The following is a 28000-nucleotide window of genomic DNA, read 5'->3' as shown; positions in this document are numbered from 1 at the left end:
TCAAAGTTAGACTCACATTTTGGACTGTGTCTTCTTTTGAATTAATTTAATGTTTTGAAGTTACAAAACATAACAGGATAGAGGGAGAGGGAGAAAGAAAAAGACAGAGAGACAGAGGGAGAGAGGAAGAGAGAACAGGAGAAAGGAAGGAGAAACACTAGAGACACTGGAAAATAAAAGTAAATGGATGAGCAAGAAAAATAATGGAAATGAGGAGTGTGGAGAAGGCAGAGCAGTGGAGGGAACATCCACTCTAAGGTAGTGAGGAATAATGTTTGAGTGATTCAGCCTCTGGTTAGATGTGGTAAATTTGGAGATGGATCCTCGGTCAGAATTCTTGTTTCCATGGCTGTAGGGTATCATCTTCAAGAATCATCACAAACCAATACCGTTGAAACGTAGAAATAGGACAGTAGGGGGAGGAGTAAGCCTACTGCTGGGATCATGAAGACATGTCAGGTTGCTGGGCTAAATTCTACATGGTCACCTCTCTGGGTCTGAACATTACTGATCATCGTCCTGTAAAGAGAAAAAGCACACCATGAGATTCAAGTCAGCAGGTATAACCACAGCATAACTCCACTGGAATATAGAGGTAATCTGTTGCATTCTCCACTCTTCCCCCCTTTCATCGGCCAGAAGGTGCAAAAGCTCAAAAGCACGAACCACCAGGCTCGAGGACAGCCTTTTTCCCCACTGTCATGTCTCTTGGACAGACCTCTTGTATGATGGAGATAGATTCTTCATCTCACATCTACCTCATTACACCTTGCATCTTATTGTCTGCCTACACTGCACTTTCTCTGCAACTGTAACACTTTATTCTGAAATTTCTTATTTACTTTCCCTTGTACTACCCCAATGTACTGATATTTGGAATAATTTGTACAGACATGCTGTCTGTAAAACTATTTTTTTCACCGTACCTTGGTACAGGTGCCAATAACACTGGACAACAAATTTTTTCAAAAGTTTGGCTTCCTCAGAATTAGTTTTTGTTTATGATAAGCTGCTTTAACCTGAAATCAGATACTTGTTCAGTTCAGCTGACTTGTATCACATAGGAATTTGGAGAAACAAGCAATAGTTCAACTAATCTAAAAATGTTTTGTTGATGATTTTCATTTGTACTCTGTGTCTGAGGCTTCTGACTTAAGTGTCCAACAATAATCAGTCAGCGTTGATGGATACCATTTGCCCTGATACTGCTTCTCCATGACTGTAATGTCCAGGTGAAACCTTTCACCGTGCTCATCACAGACAGCACCAAGTTTGCAGGGAAGAAGTCTAAATGGGAATGCAGAAAATGAATCTTTAGTGACATGTTGCACTTCATGGTTTTGTATACTTGAAGCATGTTGTCAACCAACTGCACGTAGTTTGGTGCTCTGTAGTTGCCAAGAAAATTTTCAACAACATCCTTGAATATCTTCCATATGGTTTTCTCCAGTTCCACTGGAAGTCCTTTGAATTGCCTGTCATTGATTACCTGTTTGATCTATGGAGCAACAAAAATGCCTTCCTTAATCTTGGCATCAGTTATTTTGGGAAACCTCCGTCTCAAATATCAAACTCTTTCATGGAAATTTATAGCCTTTCTAGAATCTGTCCTGTCATGCAGCATCTCTCTGCCTAAGCATTCCCAGGCGTGTCTGGACAAGATAGAACACTTTTCAGCTCAAATTGTGGGCAACATTTTAATTAACTTGAATTATGAATTGAGATAACAAATATAGGCAAGTTCATAGAAAAGTTTTATGGTGATTTTCATGATCAACAGGCCAAAATCCACAAGAATGACCCCAAAGTATTCAGGAAGCAAAATCTTTGTGGTTCACTGTAAAAAAAAATTGAACTCTCTCAAGGTTCTACCCCTCACCCACCTCCGTGAAGTGATTTACAATAACCAATTAACCCAGTGGCCTCACAGGTCTTTGGAATGTGAGAGGGGGAAATGGAGCACCCAAGGAAAACCCACAGGATCACAGGGAGAACGTACAAACTCCACACGCACACACACACACACACACACACACACACACACACACAACGGCAGATGTAGGGATTGAACCCAGTGTCTGACACTGAGCTGCCCCAGAGAACAGCCTAGATTGGACTGTTTTCTGTAAAAAGCAATCCGTGACAGGAAGGTTCAGTCTTTCAAGTTAGATCTGGGGCTGACAGATTTTTATTGACTAGATCAATACATGAAGAGAAACAGGACCTTCGACTCACCATATTTGTGCTAACCCATCTATAGTCATCCCATATTCCATCACTTAGCCTTCTATGCCTTGTGTTTGTCTAGAAACTTTTAAATGTTGTGACAGTCTTGCCCTTGACCTCAAGAGGGGTTAGCAGTGGAAAAAGTGACGGGCTTCATGTTCATGAGTGTCAACACCTCAGACGGTCTATCCTGGGCTCAAGTCACAGATGCAACCACAAGGTGTGTCAGCATCTCTACTTTCTTTGAATTTTAAGATATTCATCACGTCACCAAAGACTCTGACAAAAGCCCGCCTCCCTTTCAAGCCTCTCCCTCCAATTCTCCTGGCTAACCTCATCTCTGGGACAGTAGCGAGGGGACAACACAGTGTGGGATGCCAAAAGTGGCCCTAGAGCCTTGTCTATACCTGCTGTCTTGACCCTCCTGTCCAGAGGACACCTATCCCAAAGAAGGCACGCCAGCATCTCTACTTTGATAAAATTTTAAAGAGGTTTTGAATTGAAGACTCGAACAAATGTTTATAGATGTACAGTGGAAAGCATTCCGATTGGTTCTATCACAGCCTGGTACAGGAACTCCAGTGCACAGGATCGCAAGGGGCTACAGAGAGCGGTGGGACTCAGACAGTTCCACCCTGAGTAAAGCTCTCGCCACCATCAAGGACCTCTCTAAGTGGTGATGTCTCAGTAAGGAGACGTCCCTCATCAGGGATCTCTCTATCCGGACCATACCCTCTTCCCAGTGCCACCATCAGGGAGGAGCAACAGGAGTCTAAAGACCCACACCTGAAGGTTCAAGAGCAGCATCTCCTCCACCACCATCAGATCCCTGAGTCCACCTGCAAAATCCTAATTCTACCCCAGACTAGATTTCCCTCAACTTGCACTGATGTCGTTAATCTTATTTTTTTTATTTTGTGATGTCAATTCATGTAAGTTATGACGGCCATGTCTATAACGTACTCTGCTGCTGTTGTGAAAAGCTGACTTTCATGGCATTTCTAGTGTGCCCGTGACAATAAACTCAAACTTGTTCTCAGTAGCTTGTGCTAGACCTGAACCTACACTCAGTGGCCACTTTCTTAGGTAAACCTATACTAATGCAAGTATCTGATCAGCCGATCATGTGGCAGCAACTCAGTGCATAAAAGCATGCAGTCATGGTCAAGAGGTTCGGTTACTGTTCAGACCAAACATCAGAATGGGGAAGAAACATGATCAAAGTGACTTTGACTGTGGAATGATTGTTGGTGCCAGACAGGGTGGTTTGAGTATCTCAAAAACTGCTGATTTCCTGGGATTTCCACACACAACAGTCCCTAGAGTCTACAGAGAGTGGTGCGAGATACAAAAAAAACCATCCAGTGAGTGACAGTTCTGTGGGTGAAAGCGCCTTGTAATGAGAGAGATCAGTAGAGAATGGCCTGACTGGTTCAAACTGACAGGAGGGTGTCCGTAGTTATTATTCTATCATGAAATTATCAAGTATGCCCACAAGAAAATGAATCTTAGGGTTGTATATGGTGGCATAATGTCCTTTGACAATAAATTTACTTTGAACTTTGAATAACCTTAACCCTACCTCAGAATGGAGCATTGCAGATCACCCTTTCCACCACCATGGACTTGTCTCCTATTGAGCCTTCCTTTTTCCAATAAGGTCTTGTTTTTGAACACTTTCTTTGTCTCTCGCTTTTCTATTCTGTAAGATTTATGCTCTGTGTGTCTCCTGTATTGGCATTCCGGTGATGCTGCTGCAAATAAGATTTCCACTGCATCTGCATTTTTGTGTACTTAGTGTTATAGAGCTCTACAGCACAAAAAACAGACTTCTCAGCCCGTTGAGTCTGTGTCAAACTATTAGCCCCATCAGTCTGTACCTGCACACACAAAATAATCTGCAGATGCTGTAAAAGATCAAAGCAACACTTTCAGTACGCTGGATGAACTCAGCAGGTCGGGCAGCATCAGTCAGAAATGATGAGTTGACGTTTCGGGCCGGAACCCTTCGCCAGGACTGAAGAATGAAAGATGGGGAAGGATTTGAAGAATGCTTGTAGCGTCAGTTGAAAGACCAGTAATTTGAAAGACAAAGGGGTGGGGGAGGGGAAGCATTGACGTCATAGCCCTGAAAACAATGGGTAGTAGAAGAAGGAGGCGGAACCATGAGGGAGCTGGGGGAGGGGGTAGAGTGAAATAGGGATAGGGGAAGGGAGGGGGAGGGAATTACCGGAAGTTGGAGAATTCTATGTTCATACCAAGGGGCTGGAGACTACCTAGACGGTATATGAGGTGTTGCTCCTCCAGCCTGAGTTTAGTCTCATCATGGCAGTAGAGGAGGCCATGTATGGACATATCTGAATGGGAATGGGAAGCAGAGTTGAAGTGGGTGGCTACCAGGAGATCCTGTCTGTTGTGGCGGACAGAATGGAGGTGCTTGACGAAGCGGTCCCCCAATCTGCGTCGAGTTTCACCGATGTAGAGGAGGCCGCACCGGGAGCACTGGATGCAATAGATGACCCCAACAGACTCACAAGTGAAGTGTTGTCTCACCTGGAAGGACTGTTTGGGGCCCTGAATGGTGGCAAGAGAGGAGGTGTAGGGACAGGTGTAGCACTTACGCTTGCAGGGATAAGTGCCAGGTGGGAGATCAGTGGGGATGGACGTGTGGATAAGGGAGTCACGGAGGGACCGATCCCTACGGAAAGTGGAGAGGGGTGGAGAGGGAAAGATGTGCTTAGTGGTGGGGTCCTGTTGAAGGTGGTGGAAGTTGCGGAGGATAATGTGCTGGATCCGGAGGCTGGTGGGGTGGTAGGTGAGGACAAGGGGAACTCTGTCCCTGTTGTGGTGGCGGGAGGATGGGGTGACGGCCAAACATTGATGATGGTAGAAGGGAAACCACGATCCTTAAAGAAAGACGACATTTGAGATGTCCTGGAACGGAAAGCCTCATCCTCGGAGAAGATGTGGCGGAGACGGAGGAACTGGGAATAGGGAATGGCATTTTTGCATGTGGCCGGGTGGGAAGAGGTATGGTAGAGGTAGTTATGAGAGTCAGTGGGCGTGTAGAAGATGTCAGTGGACAGTCTGTCTCCAGAGATGGAGACCGAGACATCGAGAAAGGGGAGAGAAGTGTCCGAGATAGAGTAAGTGAATTTGAGGGTTGGGTGGAAGTTTGAAGTAAAGTCGATGAAATTTATGAGCTCAGCATGGGTGCAGGAAGCAGCACCAATGTAGTCGTCAATGTACCAAAGGAAAAGTTGGGGAGCAGTACCAGAATAGGTTTGGAGCATAGACGGTTCCACATAACCAACAAAGAGGCAGGCGTAGCTGGGTCCCATGCGAGTTTCCATAGCTACACCTTTAGTCTGAAGAAAGTGGGAAGAGCCAAAAGAGAAGTTATTAAGTGTGAAAGATATCAATAAGATTGAAGGAGTACAGAGAAAATTTACCAAGGATGTTGCTGGGACTTGAGGACCTGATTTACAAGGAAAGGTTAAAAAGGTGAGGACTTTATTCCTTGGAGTGTAGGAGAAAGTGAAGAGTTTTGATAGAGATATACCAAAGTATGAAGGGTATAGATAGGGTAGGTGCAAATAGGCTTTTTCTACTGAGGCTGTTTGGGATTAGAACAAGAGGTCATAGGTTAAGGGTGAAAGGTGAAATTCTTAAGGTGAGGTAGTCCCATCCTCCCGCAACCACAACAGGGACAGTGTTCCCCTTGTCCTTACCTACCACCCCACCAGCCTCCGGATCCAGCACATTATCCTCCGCAACTTCCGCCACCTTCAACAGGACCCCACCACTAAGCACATCTTTCCCTCTCCACCCCTCTCCACTTTCCGTAGGGATCGGTCCCTCCGCGACTCTCTTATCCACACGTCCATCCCCACTGATCTCCCACCCGGCACTTATCCCTGTAAGCGTAACTGCTACACCTGTCCCTACATCTCATCACTTGCAACCATTCAGGGCCCCAAACAGTCCTTCCAGGTGAGACAACGCTTCACTTGTGAGTCTGTTGGGGTCATCTATTGCATCCGGTACTCCCGGTGCGGCCTCCTCTACATCGATGAAACCCAATGCAGATTGGGGGACCGCTTCGTCGAACACCTCCACTCTGTCTGCCACAACAGACAGGATCTCCCGGTAGCCACCCACTTCAACTCTGCTTCCCAGTCCCATTCAGATATGTCCATACATGGCCTCCTCTACTGCCATGATGAGGCTAAACTCAGGTTGGAGGAGCAACACCTCATATACCGTCTAGGTAGTCTCCAGCCCCTTGGTATGAACATAGAATTCTCCAACTTCTGGTAATTCTCTCCCCCTCCCCTCCTCTTTCCCTATTTCACTCTACCCCTTCCCCCAGCTCCCTCATGCTTCCGCCTCCTTCTTCTACCGCTCATTGTTTTCAGGGTTATGACGTCAATGCTTCCCCTCCCCCACCCCTTTGTCTTTCAAATTACTGGTCTATCAACTGACACTACAAGCATTCTTCAAATCCTTCCCCATCTTTCATTCTTCAGTCCTGTCTCATCATTTCTGACTGATGCTGCCCGACCTGCTGAGTTCATCCAGCGTACTGAAAGTCTGTACCTGCACATCCCCATACCCCTCCTATCCATGTACTTATCCAAACATTTCTTAAATGTTGAAATCAAACCCATATCCACCTTCCAAACTCACATTACCCCCTGAGTGGATGAGTTCCCCCTTAGGTTCACCTTAAGGATTCCACTTTTCACCCTTAACCTATGACCTCTTGTTCTAATCCCAAACAGCCTCGGTAGAAAAAGCCTATTTGCACCTACCTTATCTATACCCTTCATACTTTGGTATATCTCTATCAAAACTCCCCACTTTCTCCTACACTCCAAGGAATAAAGTCCCAACCTTTTTAACCTTTCCTTGTAAATCAGGTTCTCAAGTCCCAGCAACATCCTTGGTAAATTTTCTCTGTACTCCTTCAATCTTATTGATATCTTTCCTGTCGGTAGGTGACCAGAACTGCACACAATACTCCAAATTTGACCTCACCAATGTCTTATACAACTTCAGCATAACATCCCAACTCTTGTACTCAATAATTTGATTTATGAAGCCCAACTATCCTAGACCTCTCTTTATGAACCCACCTAACTGTGATGGAATTATGGATCTGTATTCTCAGATCCCTCTCCTCTGTTCTAACCCACTCAATGGCCTACCATTCACAGTGAAAGGGTGCGCGTGATGATAATTTCAACTTACGTATTTCCTCTTTTTCTTCCTGCAGTCTCCACAGAACACCCCAATGGCTGCGTTAATGATCTGAAAGCCGCATAACACCAGCTCGATCACACTGGCCGCAAGTAAAATGGAGAAGAGGACCACGTTCCACATCACAATGTTATCGGGCTTAGTACAGATTTTCCACAGAGTCTGGTTCATCAGGTAGTTAGTCCTGTCGGGAAAATAATTGCTTTTCACGTTAACACGCACAAGATGCTGGAGTAACTCAGTGGGTCAAGCGAGAGTTGACATTACGGGCTGAGACCCTTCATTGGGACTGGGAAGGAGGGGAGTAGAAGCCATAATAAGAAGGTGGGGAGGAGGTACAAGGTGAGGAGGGAAGGTGAGTGGGTAGGTGGGGGGCGGAGAGCAATGAAATGAGAAGCTGGGAGGTAAAAGGTGGAAGAGGAAGAAGGACTCTGATAGGAGGGAACAGTGGTGCATGGCAAAAAGGGAAGGAGGATGAGTACCGGGGGGAGGGGTGATAGACAGGTGAGGAGAAGAGGTAAGAGGGGAGCCAGAATGGGGAAAGGAAAAGGAGAGATGGTGGGGGTGAGGGAGAAGTAATTCCCAGAAGTTAGAGAAATTGATGTTCATCCCGTCAGGTTGGAGGCTACCCAAACAGAATATGAGGTGTTGCTTCTCCAGCCTGAGGGTGGCCTCATTGTGGCAATAGAGGAGGCCATGGACCGACGTTTCTGAATGGGAATGAGGAGCTGTCCACCGGGAAATCCTCCCTGTTGCTGACGGAGCAAGCGTGCTCGACAAAGTGGTCGCCCAGCCTATGTCTGGTCTCACTGACGTAGAGGAGGCCAAACGTGTGCGTCAGTCTGCATTTCCAGCATCTGCGGAATCTCTTTTCCCTATGCTTTTCACTTTTTTTTGCCACAGCATCGAGAGAAAACTGTACCCCTTATCCACCTTCCTTTTCTCACCCCCCCCCCCATCCCTGCAACACCAGTCCCAGGGTATAGACCACATTCCATGCTCGACCCACCAACTCTGTGTATGCTACCCCATCTGTGATGTACAGAAGTGGTAAATGGTGATTCAGAAACATAATCTTGTTAGAATGATGATGTTAGAAATCCAAAGCAACACACACAGACACACACACACACACACACACAAAAAACGCTGGAGGAACTCAGCAGGCCAGGCAGCATCCATGGTAAATGGTGATTCAGAAACATAATCTGTAGATGTTAGTGGTAAATGGTGATTCAGAAACATAATCTGTAGATGTTAGAAATCCAAAGCAACACACACACACACAAAAAACGCTGGAGGAACTCAGCAGGCCAGGCAGCATCCATGGAAAAGAGTTAACAGTCGGTGCTTCAAGCTGAGACCCTTCATCAGGACTGCAAAGAAAGAGTAGATCAGAGTAAGAAGATGGGGGGAGGAGAGTGAAACCCCCTTTTACCGGACATCTCTAAAGATGCGGTTCGTTAGCCCCTCACTAACAGCCACCAGACTCAGCGGTGAGAAACCCACCTTCCCCAGGCTCCATACGTCTAGGGTTGGTATGACTTGAGTCCCTCCAAACCCGAGACGTTGGGCTGTCTCTCCTACCTGAACCCCGATCTGTGTGAATTACTGTCCCCATGCAATCACCCCTCATCAAGAAAGAACACACTGTACACTGCATACAGTTATAAAGGAAGTATATTTACAAATTTCAACAGCTAGTAGGAAAAGAAAAGGAAAAAATAAAAAGGGCCCATTATAGTTAACCCCAGTCCAAATTTGCACACAAGGTGGAGCTCTTCTCAAGGTTGTCTTTAACTCGTGTGCTGCACCCATAATCTTCCTGAAAGTCCATACCACCTTCCGAATGTTGCTCGAAATCCATCTCGAACATATGGGCACCCCCATGGGAGTACTGGTTCTTCCTCCTTGAAGCTATTCACCTGCACAAAGCACCTTGTGCAACAAGGGATGACATTCTCAGCCACCTTTCCTCCTGTCTTCTCCCAGCTCCCACCAAAAAGACTTCAAACCACACCAGTGTCTGTCACAAAAACCTCTCCGTCCAGAATTCTCTAGCGTCGTCTCCCAATTCCACCATCCTGATTGGATGACACTACATTCCTAAGCATGAACATCACAACCCCTTATCTTTAGCTGAAACCCAAACATGAGGAAAGCAGAACAGATTGCTCTTAGGGAACTGCTGAAATGAAATACACACTGCATAGCGGTAAAAATCTTAGCCAGAGCATTGCAAGGGGAGGAAGTACAAGGTGGTAGGTGATAAGTGAAACCAGGAGAGGAGGAGGGGTGAAATCAAGAGCTGGGAAGTTGGTTGGTGAAAGGGATGAAGGGCTGAAGAAGGTAGAATCTGATAGGAGATGAGAGAAGACCATGGAAGGAAAGGGAAGGAGGAGGATCAACAGAGGGAGGCGATGGGCAGACAAGGAGATAAGATGAGAGACGGAGAAAGGAGTGGGGAATGGTGAAGTGGGGGGGGGGGGAATGACCGAAAGTTTGGGAAATCAATGTTCATGCCATCAGCTTGGAGGCTACCCGGACGGAATACAAGGTGTTGCTCCTCTAACCTGAGTGTGGCCTCTTTGCAGCAGTAGAGGCGGCCATGGACTGACATGCCGTGCTGCTTGGTACTGATCAGACATCAGCAGATGGTTCTGATTCCACCACTCCTTACAAATCACCTGGTTCTGACTCCTAAATGTCCTTAAAATTCACCAGCAAAACCAAAGAGTTGGTTTTTACTTCAGCAAAACCAAAGAGTTGATTAACTACTGGAGGACGTCGCCAAAGGTCCATGAACCGGTTCTCATTATGTGGATCAGAGGTGGAAAGGGTCATTAACTTTAAATTCCTTAGCATTTTCATATCAGAGGATCTGTCCTGAGACTAGATTTTCAGTACCATCGCGAAGAAGACACAACCGCGCCGCTACATTTTTTTAGAAGTTAGCACAGATTTGGCATGTTATCCAAAACGTTGACAAACCTCTAGATGTACAGCGGAGCGTATCCTGACTGGTTGCATCACAGCCTGCTGTGGAAACACCAACGCCCAGCAAGGGAAAAGTCTACAGAAGGTGGTGGATGCAGCCCGGCCCATCACAGACAAAGCCTTCCCAACTATTGAGCACGTTGCCAAGGAACACTGCTACAAGAAAGCAGCATCCATCATCAAGGACCCCTGCCAAACAGGCCATGATCTCTTCTCACTGAGCCTCCAAGGAGGTACTGGAGCCTTAGACTGAGGAACACTTACTCTCCTACAACCATCAGGCTCCTGAACCAGCGTGGATAACTTCACTCACCTCAACTTGGAGTTGATTCCACACTCACTTTCAAGGACCCAAAAATTCATATTCTCTGTATGATTTTTAAGATTGTTTTTGTGCACAGCTCGCCATATTTTGCACATTAGTCCCTGTATTATATTTCTTTATTTTCTTGCAAAGCGATCTCCCTCTCTTTTGTGTTGTAAATTTTTTGGCTTACTACTTGGTTGTCATTTGCACAATTTTTTTTGCGTGTTGAGGAAGGGGTGGGTTGATGATTGATGATTGACGGTTTGGCTCCATGGTTCTTCTTTGTTTCGTGACTGCCCGTAGGGAAGACGCATCTCGTACTTTGGTAATAAATGTACTTAGAAGCTGATCTGCTGGTCTGGAAGCAGGCATGACAAGTTATCAGAGTTTAACTACCTGGGTAGAGGGAACATGCTGGATCAGTGGATAGATGCCTTGGTCTGAGTTTTCGAGGACGAAGAGCAATAAATTTCCCCATTGGTATTGGAGATCAGGTCTGCCACGGCCCAATAGATGTTCGATTTTTGCTGGAGTGTTACAGAGGGAAATGGGAGGGATGGGATGGATGGGATAGGTCAGAGTACCAGCATAGAGGCTTTGTGCTCATCACCTCCTTTCTCGCCATCAAGGTAAATGGAGATGTACGTACCCATTCGGAAGGTTCTGGAAGGGGTAATCCCAACCTCCGGACTCGACAAGACACAGCGGGCCATTCCCCAGTGCTGTTGCAGACACAACCAGGCAGTAGAAGGAGCCCAGCACCCCAAAGGCGGAAGAGAACACAGATCGCAGCATCTGTAGGGAACAAGAGCAGTCTCAGTGCCACTGGCCCGGGGTCCCTGCACATACGTTGCTCTACAGTTCTCTGTTCCGTGTCCTAGTTCAGCAAGAAGGTACGAACAGTAGGATAACACAAAACACTGGAGCAACTCAGCAGGCCAGACAGCACCTATGGAGCAGAATAAACAGTCGACATTTCGGGTCAAGACCCTTCATCAGGATACCATTTTGGTCAAAGAACTTTTGGCCTGAAATATTGACTATTGAATTCCCTCCATAGATGCTGCCTGGCCCGCTGTGTTCCTCCAGAATCTTGTGTTTGCTGCTCAAACTTTCCAGCATCTGCAGAATCTCTTTAGACTCTGAAGAACAGCAGTGTTGGGGATCATTCTGGTGGTATCATATTGTGGATCGCTTAATCATGGATTAACTAAGTGGGAACCAGGATTCAGAAAATATGCACCTGTACAAAATTTGACCTGCGGTGTGGAGATATCAGTCTACCAAAGGAGGTGTAAGGTGTTCCTTCCCTCCGCTATCCTGCAGGTCACAGTTGAACAAGATGTAGCACCTGCTTAGCCCCCCCACCCGACCAATCAGGGTCACATGAAGCCGTGGGAGGAGGTGGTGGATGGTCGTATGAGCAGCCGGTGCAGATCACAAGTCCTGGTTATGTGACCACTGACGCCAGGCAGACAGTCTCTGAAGAGTATTGATAATGGCTGGGGTCACCCGTAAAGACACTGCCCAGAAGGAGACAATGGCAAACTACTTGTGTAGATCAATTTGCAGATAGTGGGGAGGAGGGTGGGGCAAAAGGTGAGCCAGTCAGGGTGGGGCCATGGGAAAGTGAGGGGGGTGGGGCCATGGGAGAGCACAGGGTGGGGCCATGGGAGAGCGCAGGGGGTGGGGCCGTGGGAGAAAGGGGGGAGGGAGAGCGAGGGGGGGAGGGAGGACGAGGGGGGAGGGAGAGCAGGTGGGCGAAGAAAGAGTGAGGGCTGCATCATAGGCTGGTATGGAAACACCAATGCTCTTGAACAGAAAAGCCTGGAAAAAGTTATGGATACGGCCCAGTAGATCACAGGCAAAGCCTCCCCACCATTGGCCATGAAACACAGTTGCAGGAGAGCAGCATCCATCATCAGGGACCCCCACCATCCAGGATATTCTCTCTTCTTGCTTCTCCACTCAGGATAAAGGTACAGGAGCATCAGGTCCCGCACCACCAGGTTTAGGAACAGTTACTACCTCGCAAACATGAGGTTCATGAACCAAAAGGGATAACTACATACAGCTTCATTCACTCCATGAATGAACTGTTCCCACAATCAAGGCACTCAGTTTCAAGGACTATCCATCTCATATTCTCAATATTTATTTATTATTATTATTTCTTTCTTTTTCTACTTTCATGGTTTGTTGTCTTCAGCATTCTGGTATAATGCCCTAGCTGAGCAGTCTTCATTGATTCTGTTAAGGTTATCATTTTATAGAGTTATTTAGTATGCCTACAAGAAAGTAAATCTCAGGGTTGTATATGGCGACATATGTACTTTGATGATAAATTTACTTAGAACTTTGAGACCCTTCATCAATTCTTCTGAAACATTGACTCTTTATTCCTTTCCACAGATGCTACCTGATCTGCTGAGTTTCTCCAACATTTTGTGTGTGTTACTCTGGGATTTCTAGCATCTGCGGAATCTCTTGTGTTTATGATTCTCTCTCTCCTGGAGGTTTGCTGAGCAAAACAACTTCTCTGTTTCCCAATGGCTCGGTTTGGCGAGTGACAACAGGCAGTGCTGCGGAATCTGACAGAGCAGAAGGGGAGGTACCAAGATCACTGCCAGATGTAAAGCAGCAAAGAAACGAGAGCAATATCATCGATGGGCTGGGAACAAGGAGCGATATCTCCGAATGGTGACTCAACAACAGTAAATGATTGTGCAAGTAAAGGTCAAACATTGGTAAACTATCCACAGCACGATCGATAACATTAATGTTGCCCAAAACAGGCAGCAGTGTGAGAAGGTGGAAGTCAGGCGAGGAAGGCTGGTCTACTCCTGGGTGTGTTGGGATGGCTGGCATTTAACTGTTCATGATCACTCCAGGCTCATTCCTTTGGCTAATATGAAGCCCAACATCTACAGGCTTGAGTCCAAGTCTGCTGAATGCCGGAGGCCTGTGCAGGGGTTAAAGGACCATGTAGGTGCATGGGTGGGAGGAAGGAACTCACTTACCGGCATCTAGAGCAGCAATGAAGGTCCTCCATCTTCGATGATGTTCAGGTCTTCCTTCGTCATGTCAGTAGTTTCCTCACAGTTTTCACTACTCCCGACAGAAGACTCAGGGAATACCGTCACACTCAGATGTAGAAGGATTCGTCATTGCTGCTCCCATAACAATTTTGTTTTACCAGTCAGAGTTGTTAGCCCTGAGCTGCACCCCTGAACCTGGAGGACTGGTGGACCCTTCTTGGTCTTGCCTCCACCCTTTGATCTGCTTGGCATGTGTGACGCTACACAGAGCCAAATCATAAAGCTCTGACTCCAGCCAACATAGCTCTGAGTTATTGAGGCACGCAAGCCTCCAAACCCGATAACAAGGTTTTGGAACTCTTGGAGGGCAAGGACAAATAGGGTCTGTTTTGTTGCTTGCTGTGCTCTGAGTTGTTCAGCTGAGCATTGTAGGCATGCTATTCTGGCACCAGAATATATGGTGACAATTATGGGGTGCACCAAGCACACGCTCAGGTATGCTGGTTGATGGGGCAAACAGTGCAGTTTACGGTACGTTTCTATGTACAGGTGATAAATAAAACTAGAATCTTGATAACACAAACAATATTGCTGGGTGAACTTATCTTAAGAGGAAGAAAGAACTGATGTTTTGGAATGGGTCTCAGCCCGAAATCTTGGCTCTTTATTCCTCTCCATAGAGGCTGCTTGACCTGCTGAATTCCTCCAGCTTTTTACGTATGTTGCTCCAGACAATCATCATCCTTTCCCTAATGAAACACCTCACCTTTTCACAGGTCCTTTTACCTATGACGTGCCTCCAAAAGGATCACAAACTTGTCCTTGTTTAGAGGATTGTCTGCCTCAATGACCCGGAGAGCTAGATTGGCTGGAGTCAGAACTTTATGCTTTGGCTCTTGGTGGGGTCACCCAAGCCAAACAGGTCAAAAGGGTAGAGGCCAAATGAAGAGTGGCCCACCAGTCCTCCAGGTTCGGGGGGTCATCTCAGGGCTAACATCCCTGACTGGTCAAAAAAATTGTTACAGAAACAACAATGAAGAATCCTTCTACATCTGAGTCTCCACCCGGGACCTGAATGACTGGCAGTAGTGAAAACCGTCTTGGCATGACGAAGGAAGCCTTGAACACAGCCAAGACCGGTGCCTTTTCAATATTGAATCTTGGTCTTTCTCACATGCCTGCTGCAGTTTCCCAGCATGCCACTCACCCATGCTGGGGCCTACACACTCAGGGTCGGGGGGATAGTTTGCTGCTGATTCTCGAGTCAGAGAAACTCAAAATAAAAATGTTGCTGTAGAAATGTTGCCTCTCGTCGTGGGATGTGGGGGGGGGGGTCACCTCTCTCTCTGCATTGTTAGAGAGAGAGCCTGTGGGATGTTGAAGTGCTGGGTTTGGACTGTAGGCTTTGATGGACTCCAGATCATGGTCTCTTTGGAGGCCTTGCTATTGCTTGTACAGTGAGTGGTGACGGGCTATGCTACCTGGGGAAGGGGAGAGGGGAGGGTTGATGCTTTGCTGTTGATTGTGCAAGGGAGGGGGAGGGGGTTTTGGGGTTCTAATTTTTTTTGTCATTCATTCTTTGCGGTTTTCTTCTGTTTCAAGGATGTCTGCAGAGAGTTAGAATTTCAGGTTGTCTATTGTATACATTCTCCAATATTAAATGGAACCATGGAACTAATTAAGCTAATCCATTCTGCTGCACATGGTCCACGTCCCTCCATTCTCCACACAGTCATGTTCCTGTCTAAAAGCCTCTCAGACATCTCTATCATACTTGCTACCACCACCCCTGGCAGTGCATTCCAGACACCCACCACTCTCTGCATATGTCCCATACGTTCCCCTTTGAAATCCCCACCACCACCATCACCTTAAATACGTGCCCTCTAGTATGATATTTTGACCCTAGGAAAAGATGATTTATTTATTTACTAATTCATTTATTGAGATTTATTTATTATGTGCTGTGTCATATGACATGGGTGATCATGGTCTTTCCATGACCTTGATTGTTCTTGCCAAATTTTTCTATCGAAGTGGTTTGTCATTGCCTTCTTCTGCGCAGTGTCTTTACAAGACAGGTGACCCCAGCCATTATCAATACTCTTCAGAGATTGTCTGCCTGGTATCAGTGGTCACATAACCAAGATTTGTGATATGGACCAGCTGCTCGTATGACCATCCACCACCTGCTCCCATGGCTTCACGTGACTCTGATTGGTTTGCGGGGGGTGGGGGGGGGGAAACAGCTAAGCAGGTGATACACTTTGCCCAAAGGTAACCTGCAGTCTAGCAGAGGGAAGGAGGTGTCCTACACCTCCTTTGGTAGAGACGTCTCTTCACCCCGCTATCCAATTTATTGAGATACAGAAATGAATAGTCCCTTCTGGCTGCTTGAGCCATGCCCACAGCAGTCCACCAATTTTACCCGCCTAATCATGGGACAGTTCACAATGATCAATTACCTTACCAACCAGTATGCCTTTGGACTATGGGAGGAAACCAGAGTACCTGAAGGAAACTCAAGCAGTTTACAGCAAGAACACAGAAACTCCTTAGAGGCAGTGGTGGGAATTGAACCCATATCACCTGTACGGTAAAGCATTGTGCTAACCACAATGCCACCATGCCACCCCTTGCTGTCTGCTCTATCTATGCAGCTCATAACTTCATAAACTTCTATCAGGTCTCCCCTCAGACTCTGACGCTCCAGAGTAAAATTACTCAAATTTTTCCAATCTCTCCTCATAACTCATCCCTTCTAATCCAGGCAGCATCCTGGTGAACCTCTTCAACGTTCTTCCCAAAGCCTCCATATCCTTCCTGTAATGGCGTGACCAGGACTAACATGCAATACTCCAGATGCAGCCTAACCTGAGTTTTATAAAGCTCCAACTTGACTTTCCAATTATTGAAATAGATGTCTCAACCCTTACCCCCACATCACCCACTGCCAATCCATCTCAACTTCCCACCTCCCACTCATCATCAGCCTCACTCTCCCCCCAACACTCACATCCCCAGCTGTCCCCCCCAGCAACTCAACCATCCCTCAACACTTTGAACTTCTTCAGATAAATATTATGTCCAAAACCATTGGCTGAGTAGACATCAGGATCCATGAGTCAATGTGCAACCCGTCAGGAATCTTACCCGACATCTGTTGCCACAGCAACCGGCTCCACAGCAACCTTTCCCTCCAGCACGAATGGCAGCACAGCCAGGGCACAGGATCTGTGGACAGAAACATCACCAATGATGAACCAAGAAGAACATAGAACATTACAGCCTACAACGTTGCGCCAAACATTTAACCTACTTTAAGATCAATCTAATCCTTCCCTCCTACATCAACCTCCATTTCCCCATCTTAAAAAAAATTTAATTCCCCTAGTGCAGAGGTTCCCAACCTTTTTTATGCCATGAACCAATACCATTGAGTAAGTGGTCCGTAGACCCCAGGTTGGGAACACCTGCCTCTACCATCACCCTGGCGTGGCATTCCACACACTCACTACTCTTTGTGTAAAGAACTTACCTCTGGCCTTCCCCCTATACTTTCTTCCAATCACTTTAAAATAATGCCCGCTGTTATTAGCTATTTCCACCCTGAGAAAAAGTCTCTGCCTGTCCATTCAGTTTAAGCCTCTTCATTTCATTGCCTCTTTGGACCCAAGATCAGGATCACACAGAGACTCAGAAGGTAACAAAATAAAATAAAACAAAATAAAACAACAAAAAAACAACAAAAATTTGAACTTGCAAGGCCTCATATAACTGGGCCAGAACTTCACTAGGCAAAGATCAGGATGACCAAGACAACAAGGGGTTAATACAGTCCCTTTAAATACACCCCAGCTGATAAAACCTTAGAATAATTACAAACTAACAAGTAACTATTCCAATAAGAGACAAAAGTCCAAGGGTAATTAATTAGACACCCGCAAAGTCCCAAAGAGAATTAACTGGAAACATCCAAGGACATTTGCAACTTAATGTAAGCTAGAGAAGACTAGAGCTCAGTTTCAATGTTTAAGAGAAGTTTGGATAGGTACATGGATGATAGGGGTATGGATGGTGATGGTTTCGGTGCAGGTTGATGGAAGTAGGCAATTTAAATGGTTTTGCATGGACCAGATGGGCTGAAGGGCCCGTTTCTGTGCTGTACTTTTGTAAGCCTCTATAAGACCTAACAATAACACTTAAAAACCCAAAGCACAACGATACAGATAATTGTGAGTAATAGTATGCAGAGAATACAAATATAACCCAACAGCAAAAAACTCAGCACTCAGAATATTCCACCGACAACCTGAGGTTGTGACTCCTCTTATCATCTTCAACATATTGTTCTATGCTACTTTCTTTTAACAATACAGCATGGGTTCAACCGGCCCAATTACACCCACAATATCAGTTGACCCACTACCTGTATGTCATCGGACTGCAGGAAGAAGCCCGAGCACCCGGAGGAATCCTGTGCGGCCACACGGAGAAACTCCTTACAGACAACGGTGGGAATTGACCCCAGGTTGCTGTAACTGTAACAGCATCACGCTAACCGCCACACTACCATGCCGCTCCAACTTGTACAGGGCTTTGAAGGCACCTCTCATCCTCCTTCACTGCAAAGAGAAAAACACTAACTCACTCAACCTTTCCTCATAAGGCATGTTCTCTAATCCAAGCAGCATGCTGGTAAATCTCCTCTGCACCTTCTCTAAAGCTTCCACATCCTTCCTATAATGAGGTGACCAGAACTGAACATAATATTCCAAATGTGGACTAACCAGAGTTTTATAGAACTCTAACATTACCTCACGGCCCTTGAACTCAATCCGCTGACTAAAGAAGGCCAGCACATCATACTTACTTACTGCCCGTTTTGCCATTGGTGTGTAGGGTAGCAATGAAGGTCCTCCATCTGTGGCAGTGTTCAATGTTTCTTTCATCGTGTCAGTAGCTTCCTCTCAGTTTTCACTATTGTCTGTCACACAAGTCCCAGCTGGAGACTCAGGAATACTGTCGCACTCAGATGTAGAAGGATTCTTCATTGCTGTTTCTGTAACAATTTTGTTTCATCAGTCATGGTTGTTGGCCATGAGCTGAACCTCTGAGACCTGGAGCACCAGTGGATCACTCTTGGTCTAGCCTCTACCAAAGCGTAAAGCCCCAAGTCCAGCTAACATTGCTCTCTGGGTCACTGAGGCAGCCAAGGCTCCAAACCCAATGACAAGGTTGTGGTCCTCTTGGAGAAAATATAGCATACACCTTCTTAACCACCCTAACAACTTCCGCGGCAATTTTGAGGGATCTATGGATATGGACTCCAAGATGCCCATGTTCCTCCACACAGCCAAGAATCATGTACTTAACTATGTATTTTGCCTTCAAATTCAACCTTCCCAAGCTTACTAAACACAGCAGATTGGCCTGAGAGATATGTTAGACAGCCCAACTTGGCCATCCTGATCAAGGTGTCCATCCTTGCTCATCTCACATGTCTGCATTGTCCTATATCCCTCTAAGCCAAGGATTCCCAATCTCTTTTATGCCATGGACCCTTACCATTAACTGAGGGGTTCGTGGACCCCAGGTTGGGAACTCCTGCTCTCGGCCATTTCTATGAATACACCAATCCAAATGTCATTTATATATCTTCAATGTACTTACCTCCTACCACTTCCTCCAGCAGCTCATCCAAATACCACCACTCTCAAAGTGAAAATATCCCCTTTAAATCCTTCCCCTCTCATATTCAACCTATCTTCCACCTATCTCCTCACAACTTCAAACTTTATCCCGCCTTCACTTGATTTCACTTTTCAATTGTCATCTCCTTCCCCTCCCCTTGTTCTGGCTTCTTCCACCTTCCCTTTCCAGTCCTGATGAAGGGTCTCGGCCCGAAACTTTGACTGTTTATTCCCTGTATAGATGCTGATTAAATAGCCACCGACAACCAAGTACATCTCCTGGCCTACGTGTGTGTCTTAGCTGCCAGGCCCAGCAGAACCTTTTCTTCTGACAGGAGAAGTGGCAAAGACGGGTTACTGCTGCCTTAAAACCAGTCAGTTTGGGCAGATGGAGCTCATCAGCAACTCATCAAGGAGAAGAAGAACTCTGATCTGAAACCTCCACTACTTTGCAGCTATATCCACTCATGGGGAAGGCTTTGGGAGTAAACCCCGAGGGGAAAAATCCAGAGCTGGGGTTCCTAAGGCAGTCCTACGTTGAGTTAATACTGACTGGCAACTCCTGTGATGCTGCTGATACCAAACTGTATCAGTATCTGCCGTTCCTCTGGGTTCACCAGATGCGTGGAGAGGGGGGCGCTTGGTACATGGGCAACAGCTTTCTCTCCATATCATTATGCTCTAGCTTACATATCTAGACAGCTAGGACACAACATCCATGGTCGATCCTGACCGATGGAGGCATTCAGTAGATGCTGCCTGACCTGTTGAGTTCCTCTGGAAGCTGTTATATGTTGTCCAAGAATTACAGACTGATTTCCTGGGATTAAAGAGACAGAACGGTCCAAAGAAGTGGGAATCTGGAGAAACTCCAGATGAAGGATCTCAATCCCAAAATGTCAACTCTCTACAGATGCTACAAAATCTTACAAAAAGTAGTGGATACAGCCCACTCCATCACAGATAGCAGCCTCCCCACTATTGAGCACATCTATATGGAGCATTGTTGCAGGAAAGCAGCATCCATCATCAGGGACCCCCTCCACCCAGGACGTGCTCTCCTCTCACTGCTTCTATGAGGATGAAGGTACAGGATCCTCAGGACTCACACCACCAGGATCAGCAACATCCCTCAACCATCAGGCTCCTGAACCAAAGAGAATAACTGCACTCAACTTCACTTGCCCCAAAATTGAAATGTTCCCACAATCTAAGGATTCTTCATCTGATGATCTCCATATTTATTGCTTATTTATTATTATTATTTCTTTCTTTTAGTATTTGCACAGTTTCTAATCTTTTTCGCACTAGGTTGAATGCCCAAGTTAGTGTGGTTATTCATTGGTTCTATTATGGTTATTATTCGATTATGGATTTATTGAGTATGTCCACAAGACAATGAATCTCAGGGTTGTGTATGGAGACAGATATGTAATTTGTTAATAAATTTACTTTGAACTTTGACCTGCGTAATCTGTTTGATCCATGGGAAGGCAGGCTGTCTCGTGAGGAAATGTTAAGAAGATTGTGTCTACACCCATTTGAGGGGAAAGGTGAACTCACTGAAATACTGAACGGTCAGCAGTGAAGATTCAATTTTATTACTCATTCTATTTTATTTTATTTAGGGATACAGTGCAGTACAGGCCTTTCCAGCCCAGCGACCCTCTTGTTTGTTTGTTATGTGCCATGTCGTATGACATAGGTGATCATGGTCTTTGACCATGATTGTTCTTGGCAAATTTTTCTACAGAAGTGGTTTTCCATTGCCTTCTTCTGGGCAGTGTCTTTACAAGACAGGTGACCCCAACCATTATCAATACTCTTCGGAGATTGTCTGCCTGGCGTCAGTGGTCGCCTAGTACTTGTGACATGCACTAACTGCTCATACGACCACCCACACCTGCTATCATGGCTTCACGTGACCCTGATCGGGGGGCTAAGTATGTGCTACACCTTGCCCAAGGGTGACCTGGAGGCTAGCGGAGGGAAGGAGCGCCTTTACACCTCCTTTGGTGGAGACACATCTCCACCCTGCCTCCCAATAGCAATGGACTTAACCCTATCCTAATCACAGAACAATTTAACACGGAAACATAGAAACCTACAGCACAATACAGGCCCTTCGGCCCACAAAGTTGTGCCGATCATGTCCCTACCTTAGAGCTACCTAAGCCTTACCTATAGCCCTCTATTCTTCTAATCTCCATGTGGCCATCCAGGAGTCTCTTAAAAGACCCTATCGTTTCCGCCTCCACCACCGCTGCCAGCAGCCCACTCCACGCACTCACCACTCCCTGCGTAAAAAACGTACCCCTGACATCTCTGTAACTACTTCCAAGCACCTTAAAACTATGCCCTTTCTTGCTAGCCAATTCAGCCCTGGGGAAAACTGCTGACTATTGAAAATAGTCAGATAGCCTCTGACTATCCACAAGATCAATGCATCTCATTATCTTGTACACCTCTATCAAGTTACCTCTCATCCTCCATCGCTCCAAGGAGAAAAGGCCGAGTTCACTCAACCTATTCTCATAAGGCATGCTCCCCAATCCAGGCAACATCCTTGTAAGTCTCCTCTGCACCCTTTCTATAGTTTCCACGTCCTTCCTATAGTGAGGCAACCAGAATTGAGCACAGTACTCCAAGTGGGGTCTGACCAGGGTCCTATATAGCTGCAACATTACCTCTTGGCTCTTAAACTCAATCCCATGATTTATGAAGGCCAATGGACTGTATGCCTTCTTAACCACAGAGTGAACCTGCACAGCAGCTTTGAGTGTCCTATGGACTCGGACCTCGAGATCCCTCTGATCCTCCACACTGCCAAGAGTCTTACCATTAATGATATATTCTGCCATCATATTTTACCTACCAAAGTGAACCACCTCACACTTATCTGGGTTGAACTCCATCTGCCACTTCTCAGCCCAGTTTTGCATCCTATCAATGTCCCGCTGTAACCTCTGACAGCCCTCCACACTATCCACAACACACCCAACCTTTGCGTCATGAGCAATTTTACTAACCCATCCCTCCACTTCCTCATCCAGGTCATTTATAAAAATCACGAAGAGTAGGGGTCCCAGAACAGATCCCTGAGGCACACCACTGGTCACCGGCCTCCACACAGAATGTGACCTGTCTACAACCACTCTTTGCCTTCTGTGGGCAAGCCAGTTCTGGATCCACAAAGCAATTTCCCCTTGGATCCCATGCCTCCTTACTTTTTCAATAAGCCTTGCATGGGGTACCTTATCAAGTACCTTACCAAATTTACAATGATCAATTTATATACACACAGGTACACCTTTGGAATATGGGAAGAAACTGGAGCAGCTGGAGGAAACCCACGCACTCATGGGAAGGGTCGTACAAACTCCATGCAAGCAATGTCAGAATTCAACTCCGAACTTGGATACCCTGAGCTGTAATTCTTATTTACTTCCTGCCCGTTATGCCGCTGGCATTTAGGGCAGCAATGAAGGTTCTCCATCTCTGTCTGTTCATACAGACACACACTGATATAGAAAGGTTCTTCATTGCTGTTTCTGTAACAATTTTTTTCATCAGTCAGGGTTGCTAACCCTGACCTGAAACCCTGAACCTGGAGGATCGGTGGACCACTCTTAGTCTGGCCTCTATCCTTTGACCTGTTTGGCATGGGTGACCCTACCAAGAGCCAAAGCACAAGGCCCTGATGCCAGTCAACATAGCTCGCTGGGTCATTGAGGCACGCAAGCCTCCAAACCCTACGACAAGTTCGTGGTCCTCTCGGAGATAAACTGTAATAGTGTCACGCTAACCACTGCACTACCATTGCACCATGGTAATTGTCATTAGCTAAACACAGGTCAGAGATAGGACATGGTGTCACTGTTGATAAGAAACAAGAAATTCCTGCTTCTATATTTCATGTTCTTATTTTTTAAATCGTAGATCAGTAGATGTAGGGGACACACATGACGCTGCTGCCCTTGGTCACTGTGCAGTTTGTTTTCCAGATATGGGCGTCTCCACATTTATTGTCCATCCGTGGTTGCTGTCGGTGACGGGCGAAGTGCAAAGCATCAGAAGGCAGTTCAGATCAATAATATTGCAGGAAGTGGGGGCGGCAGAGTCACATATGGCCCAAAGAGGACAAATTCCTTTCCGTATATGATAATCCAATGACGTTACTAATACCAGTTTTATGTTCTGGCCCATTAGTGATAAGGTGGTTTAATGAAGGATTAAACAATCTGGGCTAATACTCTCCCTAAGCAACACGCACTAAATTCCGGAGGAACTCAGCAGGTCAGGCAGCATCTATGCAAGTGAATAAACATCGACGTTTTGGGCTGAGAAAGAAAGGGAGAAGTCGCCGGAATAAAAGGGTGGGGGGAGGGGAAGGAGGCCAGCTGGGAGATGATCGTCAAAGCCAGGCAGGAGGGGAACGTAAAGGGCTGAAGAGGAGAGTGGAGAAAGGGAAGGAGGAGGGGTTGGGGGGAGTTGAAAGGCAGGTGAGAAGAGGTAAAAGGTCAGAGTGGGGAATACAGGAAGGGGGGAGGAGCGGGGTGAATTATTTTTGCTGCAAGGAGAATTCGCTATGCATGCTATCAGGTTGGAGGCCACCCAGATGGAATAATCTTCCTGTATCTGTGTGAGATTTGAACTCACACTGTCACAGGTTACTATTCAAGGTCTCTGCCTTACCACCCATTGGAGATGAGGGTGGGGATCAGGCCAGTCTTGTTACTGATGTCCCACCACTTACATACACTCAGAGACAGCAGCAGATGACCAGAAAGATACAGTCAGTGCCCGCTTTAATAAGCGCCTCCCGTATCTAATAAAGTGGCCACTGAGTGTATGTTCACGGTCTTCTGCTGCTGTAGCCCATCCACTTCAAGGTTCGATGTGTTACGGATTCAGAGATCATCTTCTGCACTCCACTGTTGTAACGCGAGTTTACTTGAGTTACTGTCCCCTTCCTGTCAGCTTGAACCAGTCTGGCCATTCTCCTCTGACCTCTCTCATTAACAAGGCATTTTCATCTACACCTCTCCCAATAACAATGCGTTTCCACAGAAATGCCACTCACTGGAATACTTTCTTTAATTTTTCACACCATTCCCTGTAAACTTTGGAGTCAGTTGTACGTGAAGATCCCAGATTGGCAGTTTCTGAGATACTCAAACCACCCCAACTGGCACCAACAAACATTCTACGGTCAAAGTCGCTTAGATCACATTTCTTCCCCATTCTGATGTTTGGTCTGAACAACAACTGAACCTCTTGACCATGCTTACATGCATTTATACATTGAGTTGCTGCCACATGATTGTCTGATCAGGTACTATATTTTCATTAGTGAGCAGGTACGTAGGTGTACCTAATAAAGTGGCTACTGAGTGCAGAGTGGTAGACTCCCACCTCCAGAGACCCAGGTTCGATTCTGGCCTCCACCGCTCTGTGTGTGTGTGTGTGTGTGTGTGTGTGTGTGTGTGTGTGTGTGTGTGTGTGTGTGTGTGTGTGTGTGTGTGTGTGTGTAGATTGCACTCTTTCCCTGTGACCATGTGTGGATTTCCCCTGGGTATTCAGCTTTCTTCTCACATCTCCACCAGGGGTCAGTGGGTTGTTTCGCCCTAGCGTGCGGGTGAGGGGTAGAATGGGTTCAGGCGGGAGTGAGTGAAAATGGGTGGATGTTGGTCAGTGCAGACTCAGTGGGCTGAAGGGCCTATTTCTGTACCTTTTCTCTCTCTATGACTCTGCAGCAAACAGGAGCGGAGTGGGAGGGAAGGGGACGACCGGGGATTTGAAAAGAACCAAAGCAAAAGCACTTACAAAAAGTCCACCTCCGACAATTCCTCCCATCAGCCAGACCTGCAAGGTGATATGATCGACCCATTCTCTCTCACCGTTGGGGAATATGAGCAGTATATTTGCTACAATGCAGCTAAAAGCCAGCGGAAGCAGCATCAGGCCGATGCATCGTGAGCACTGCCCCGTGCACATTGTGCAGGTCAATCCACCGAATGTCCAACGTTGGCGCCTGAGAAAGTCTCCAGCAGCCTTTCACGACTGCTATGTCTCTTTGTTCTGCACTGCGGTCACCGTTTACTCTCTGATAAGGAAGTGAAATTACCTCATTGTGCAAACAAGATACCAAACGACGAGATAACTACTGAGCAGAGACCACACAGCAGAAGGGCAGCACAAAGCACTTCAGACCTTCATCCCTCTTCCACCATCCAATATTCTGATTCTGACCAGAATCCGAATCGGAATTAGGAATCAAAATCAGATTTAATATGTCGTGAAATTTGTTGTTTTGTGACAGCTGTACAATGCAATGCATTAGAAAACTATAAATTACAAAATCCATCAGTGGCTACTTCATTGGGTATCTCTTGTACCTAGTGAAATGGCCGCTGAGTGTGTGTTCATGGGCTTCTGCTGCTGTAGTCCATCCACTTCAACCTCCACCATGTCCGCACTGACCCCCTGGATGGAAATGGTGACCCCTATTTCCATCCAGAGGTCAGTGTGGACATGGTGGAGGATTATAAATACCTGGGGATACGAATTGACAATAAACTGGACTGGTCAAAGAACACTGAGGCTGTCTACAAGAAGGGTCACAGCCATCTCTATTTCCTGAGGAGATTGAGGCCCTTTAACATCTGCCGGATGATGCTGAGGATGTTCTATGAGTTTGTGGTGGCCAGTGCGATCATGTTTGCTGTTGTGTGCTGGGGCAGCAGTCTGAGGGTAGCAGACACCAACAGAATCAACAAACTCATTCGTAAGGCCAGTGATGTTGTGGGGATGGAACTGGACTCTCTGACTGTGGTGTCTGAAAAGAGGATGCTATCCAAGTTGCATGCCATCTTGGACAATGTCTCCCATCCACTACATAATGTACTGGCTGGGCACAGGAGTACATTCAACCAGAGACTCATTCCACCGAGATGCAACACAGAGCGTCATAGGAAGTCATTCCTGCCTGTGGCCATCAAACTTTACTACTCCTCCCTTGGAGGGTCAGACACCCTGAGCCAATAGGCTGGTCCTGGACTTATTTCCTGGCATAATTTACATATTACTATTTAATTATTTATGGTTTTGTTACTATTTATTATTTATGGTGCAACTGTAATGAAAACCAATTTCCCCCGGGATCAATAAAGTATGACTATGACTATGACTATGACTATGACTATAACGTGTTGTACTGTTAGAGATGCTTTTCCACACACCACTTGTAACATGTGGTTATTTGAGTTACTGTTGCCTTCCTGACAGCTTGAACTAGTCTGGTCATTCTCCTCTGACCTCTCCCATTAACAAGATATTTTTGCCCACAGAATCGCCACTCACTGGGTATTTTTTGTTTCTTGCATCACTTTCTGTAAACTCTGCAGACTGTTGTGTGTGAAAATCCCAGGGGATCAGCAGTTTCTGAGATACTCAAATCACCCCATCTGGCACCAACAATCATTCACACAGTCTAAGTCACTGAGATCACATTTCTTCGCCATTGTAATGTTTGGTCTGAACAACAACTGATGCTCTTGACCATGTCTGCATGCATTTATGCACTGAGTTGCTGCCACATGATTGGCTGATTAGATACTTGCATTAGTGAGCAGGTGTACAGGTGTCTGTAATGAAGTGGCCACTGTGTGTGTAGAAAAAATTAAATAAGTAATAAAAAAAAGAGAGCAAAAATAGTGAGGTAGTGTTCCTGGGTTAATGGTCTATTTATAAATCACTCAGTTTCAGATGGTGGTAAGCGGGTGTACGGGGGTGAGTGAGATCAGCTGGTTGGGTGGTGCCGCAACAACAACATTCCACTCAGTATCAGTAAGACCAAGGAATTCTTTGTAGACTTCAGGAGTTGAAGTCAGGGGAACTCATTGAGGGATCAGCAGTGGAAATGGTGAGCAGTTTCAAATTCCTGGGTGTCACCATCTCTGAAGATCTATCCTGGGCCCAACATTTTGAAGCAAAAAGAAAGGAGGCACGACAATAGTTTTGCTTCATTGGAAGTTTGAGGAGACTTGACATTCGCAAATTTCTACAGAAGACCATTCTAACTTTTTGCATCACCGTCTGGCATGGGGGGGGGGTAGTGGTTGGTAGCACAGGATCAGAAAAAAACTGCAGCTTGTTGCAAATTCAGCCAGCCCCATCATGGGCACTAGACTCCCCAGCATCGAGGACATCTACAAAATGCGATGCCTCAAAAAGGCGGCACCTATTATTAAGGATCCCGATCATCCAGGAGATGCCTTCTTCTCATTGAAGGTACACACACTCAATGTTTTAGGAACAACTTCTTCTCACCACTATCAGATGTCTGAGTGGGCAATGAACCCATGAACACTATCTCCGTATTATTCTTTTGATCTCTTTTTACACTCTTTATTTAATTTTATGTGTTTCTTATTGTAATTTATAGTTCTTTTTATATACTGCAATATACTGCTGCC

The 28000-nt window shown here is 46.1% G+C and overlaps 1 protein-coding gene across 1 annotated transcript; it reads right to left on the bottom strand.

The window, feature by feature from the left end:
• Positions 1 to 31: 31 nt before the first annotated feature.
• On the bottom strand, positions 32 to 25592 carry tm4sf5 (transmembrane 4 L six family member 5). The gene is made up of 5 exons (XM_072258384.1): positions 25350 to 25592; positions 16984 to 17064; positions 11442 to 11587; positions 7480 to 7672; positions 32 to 519 (listed from the first exon to the last, which is right to left on the bottom strand). Exons 1-5 carry the CDS (start codon positions 25518 to 25520, stop codon positions 505 to 507), a joined length of 606 nt encoding a protein of 201 aa, XP_072114485.1. The 5' UTR covers positions 25521 to 25592; the 3' UTR covers positions 32 to 504.
• Between the last annotated feature and the right edge of the window lie 2408 nt (positions 25593 to 28000).

This window comes from Mobula birostris, chromosome 5, assembly GCF_030028105.1.
Source record: "Mobula birostris isolate sMobBir1 chromosome 5, sMobBir1.hap1, whole genome shotgun sequence".
In the NCBI taxonomy this organism is placed as follows: Eukaryota; Metazoa; Chordata; class Chondrichthyes; order Myliobatiformes; family Myliobatidae; genus Mobula; species Mobula birostris.
The sequence above is the reverse complement of the archived record's forward strand: the minus strand, read 5'-3'. Positions and strand labels throughout refer to the sequence as shown.

Excerpts from the sequence above, each read along its gene's own strand:
- tm4sf5 (XM_072258384.1), bottom strand. The coding sequence starts at position 25,520 with ATGTGCACGGGGCAGTGCTCACGATGCATCGGCCTGATGCTGCTTCCG. Across the intron at positions 17,065-25,349 it reads TTGTCGGAGGTGGACTTTTT|ATCCTGTGCCCTGGCTGTGC; the intron begins GTAAGTGCTTTT and ends TTCTGTCCACAG. Across the intron at positions 11,588-16,983 it reads GCTGTGGCAACAGATGTCGG|ATGCTGCGATCTGTGTTCTC; the intron begins GTAAGATTCCTG and ends TGTTCCCTACAG.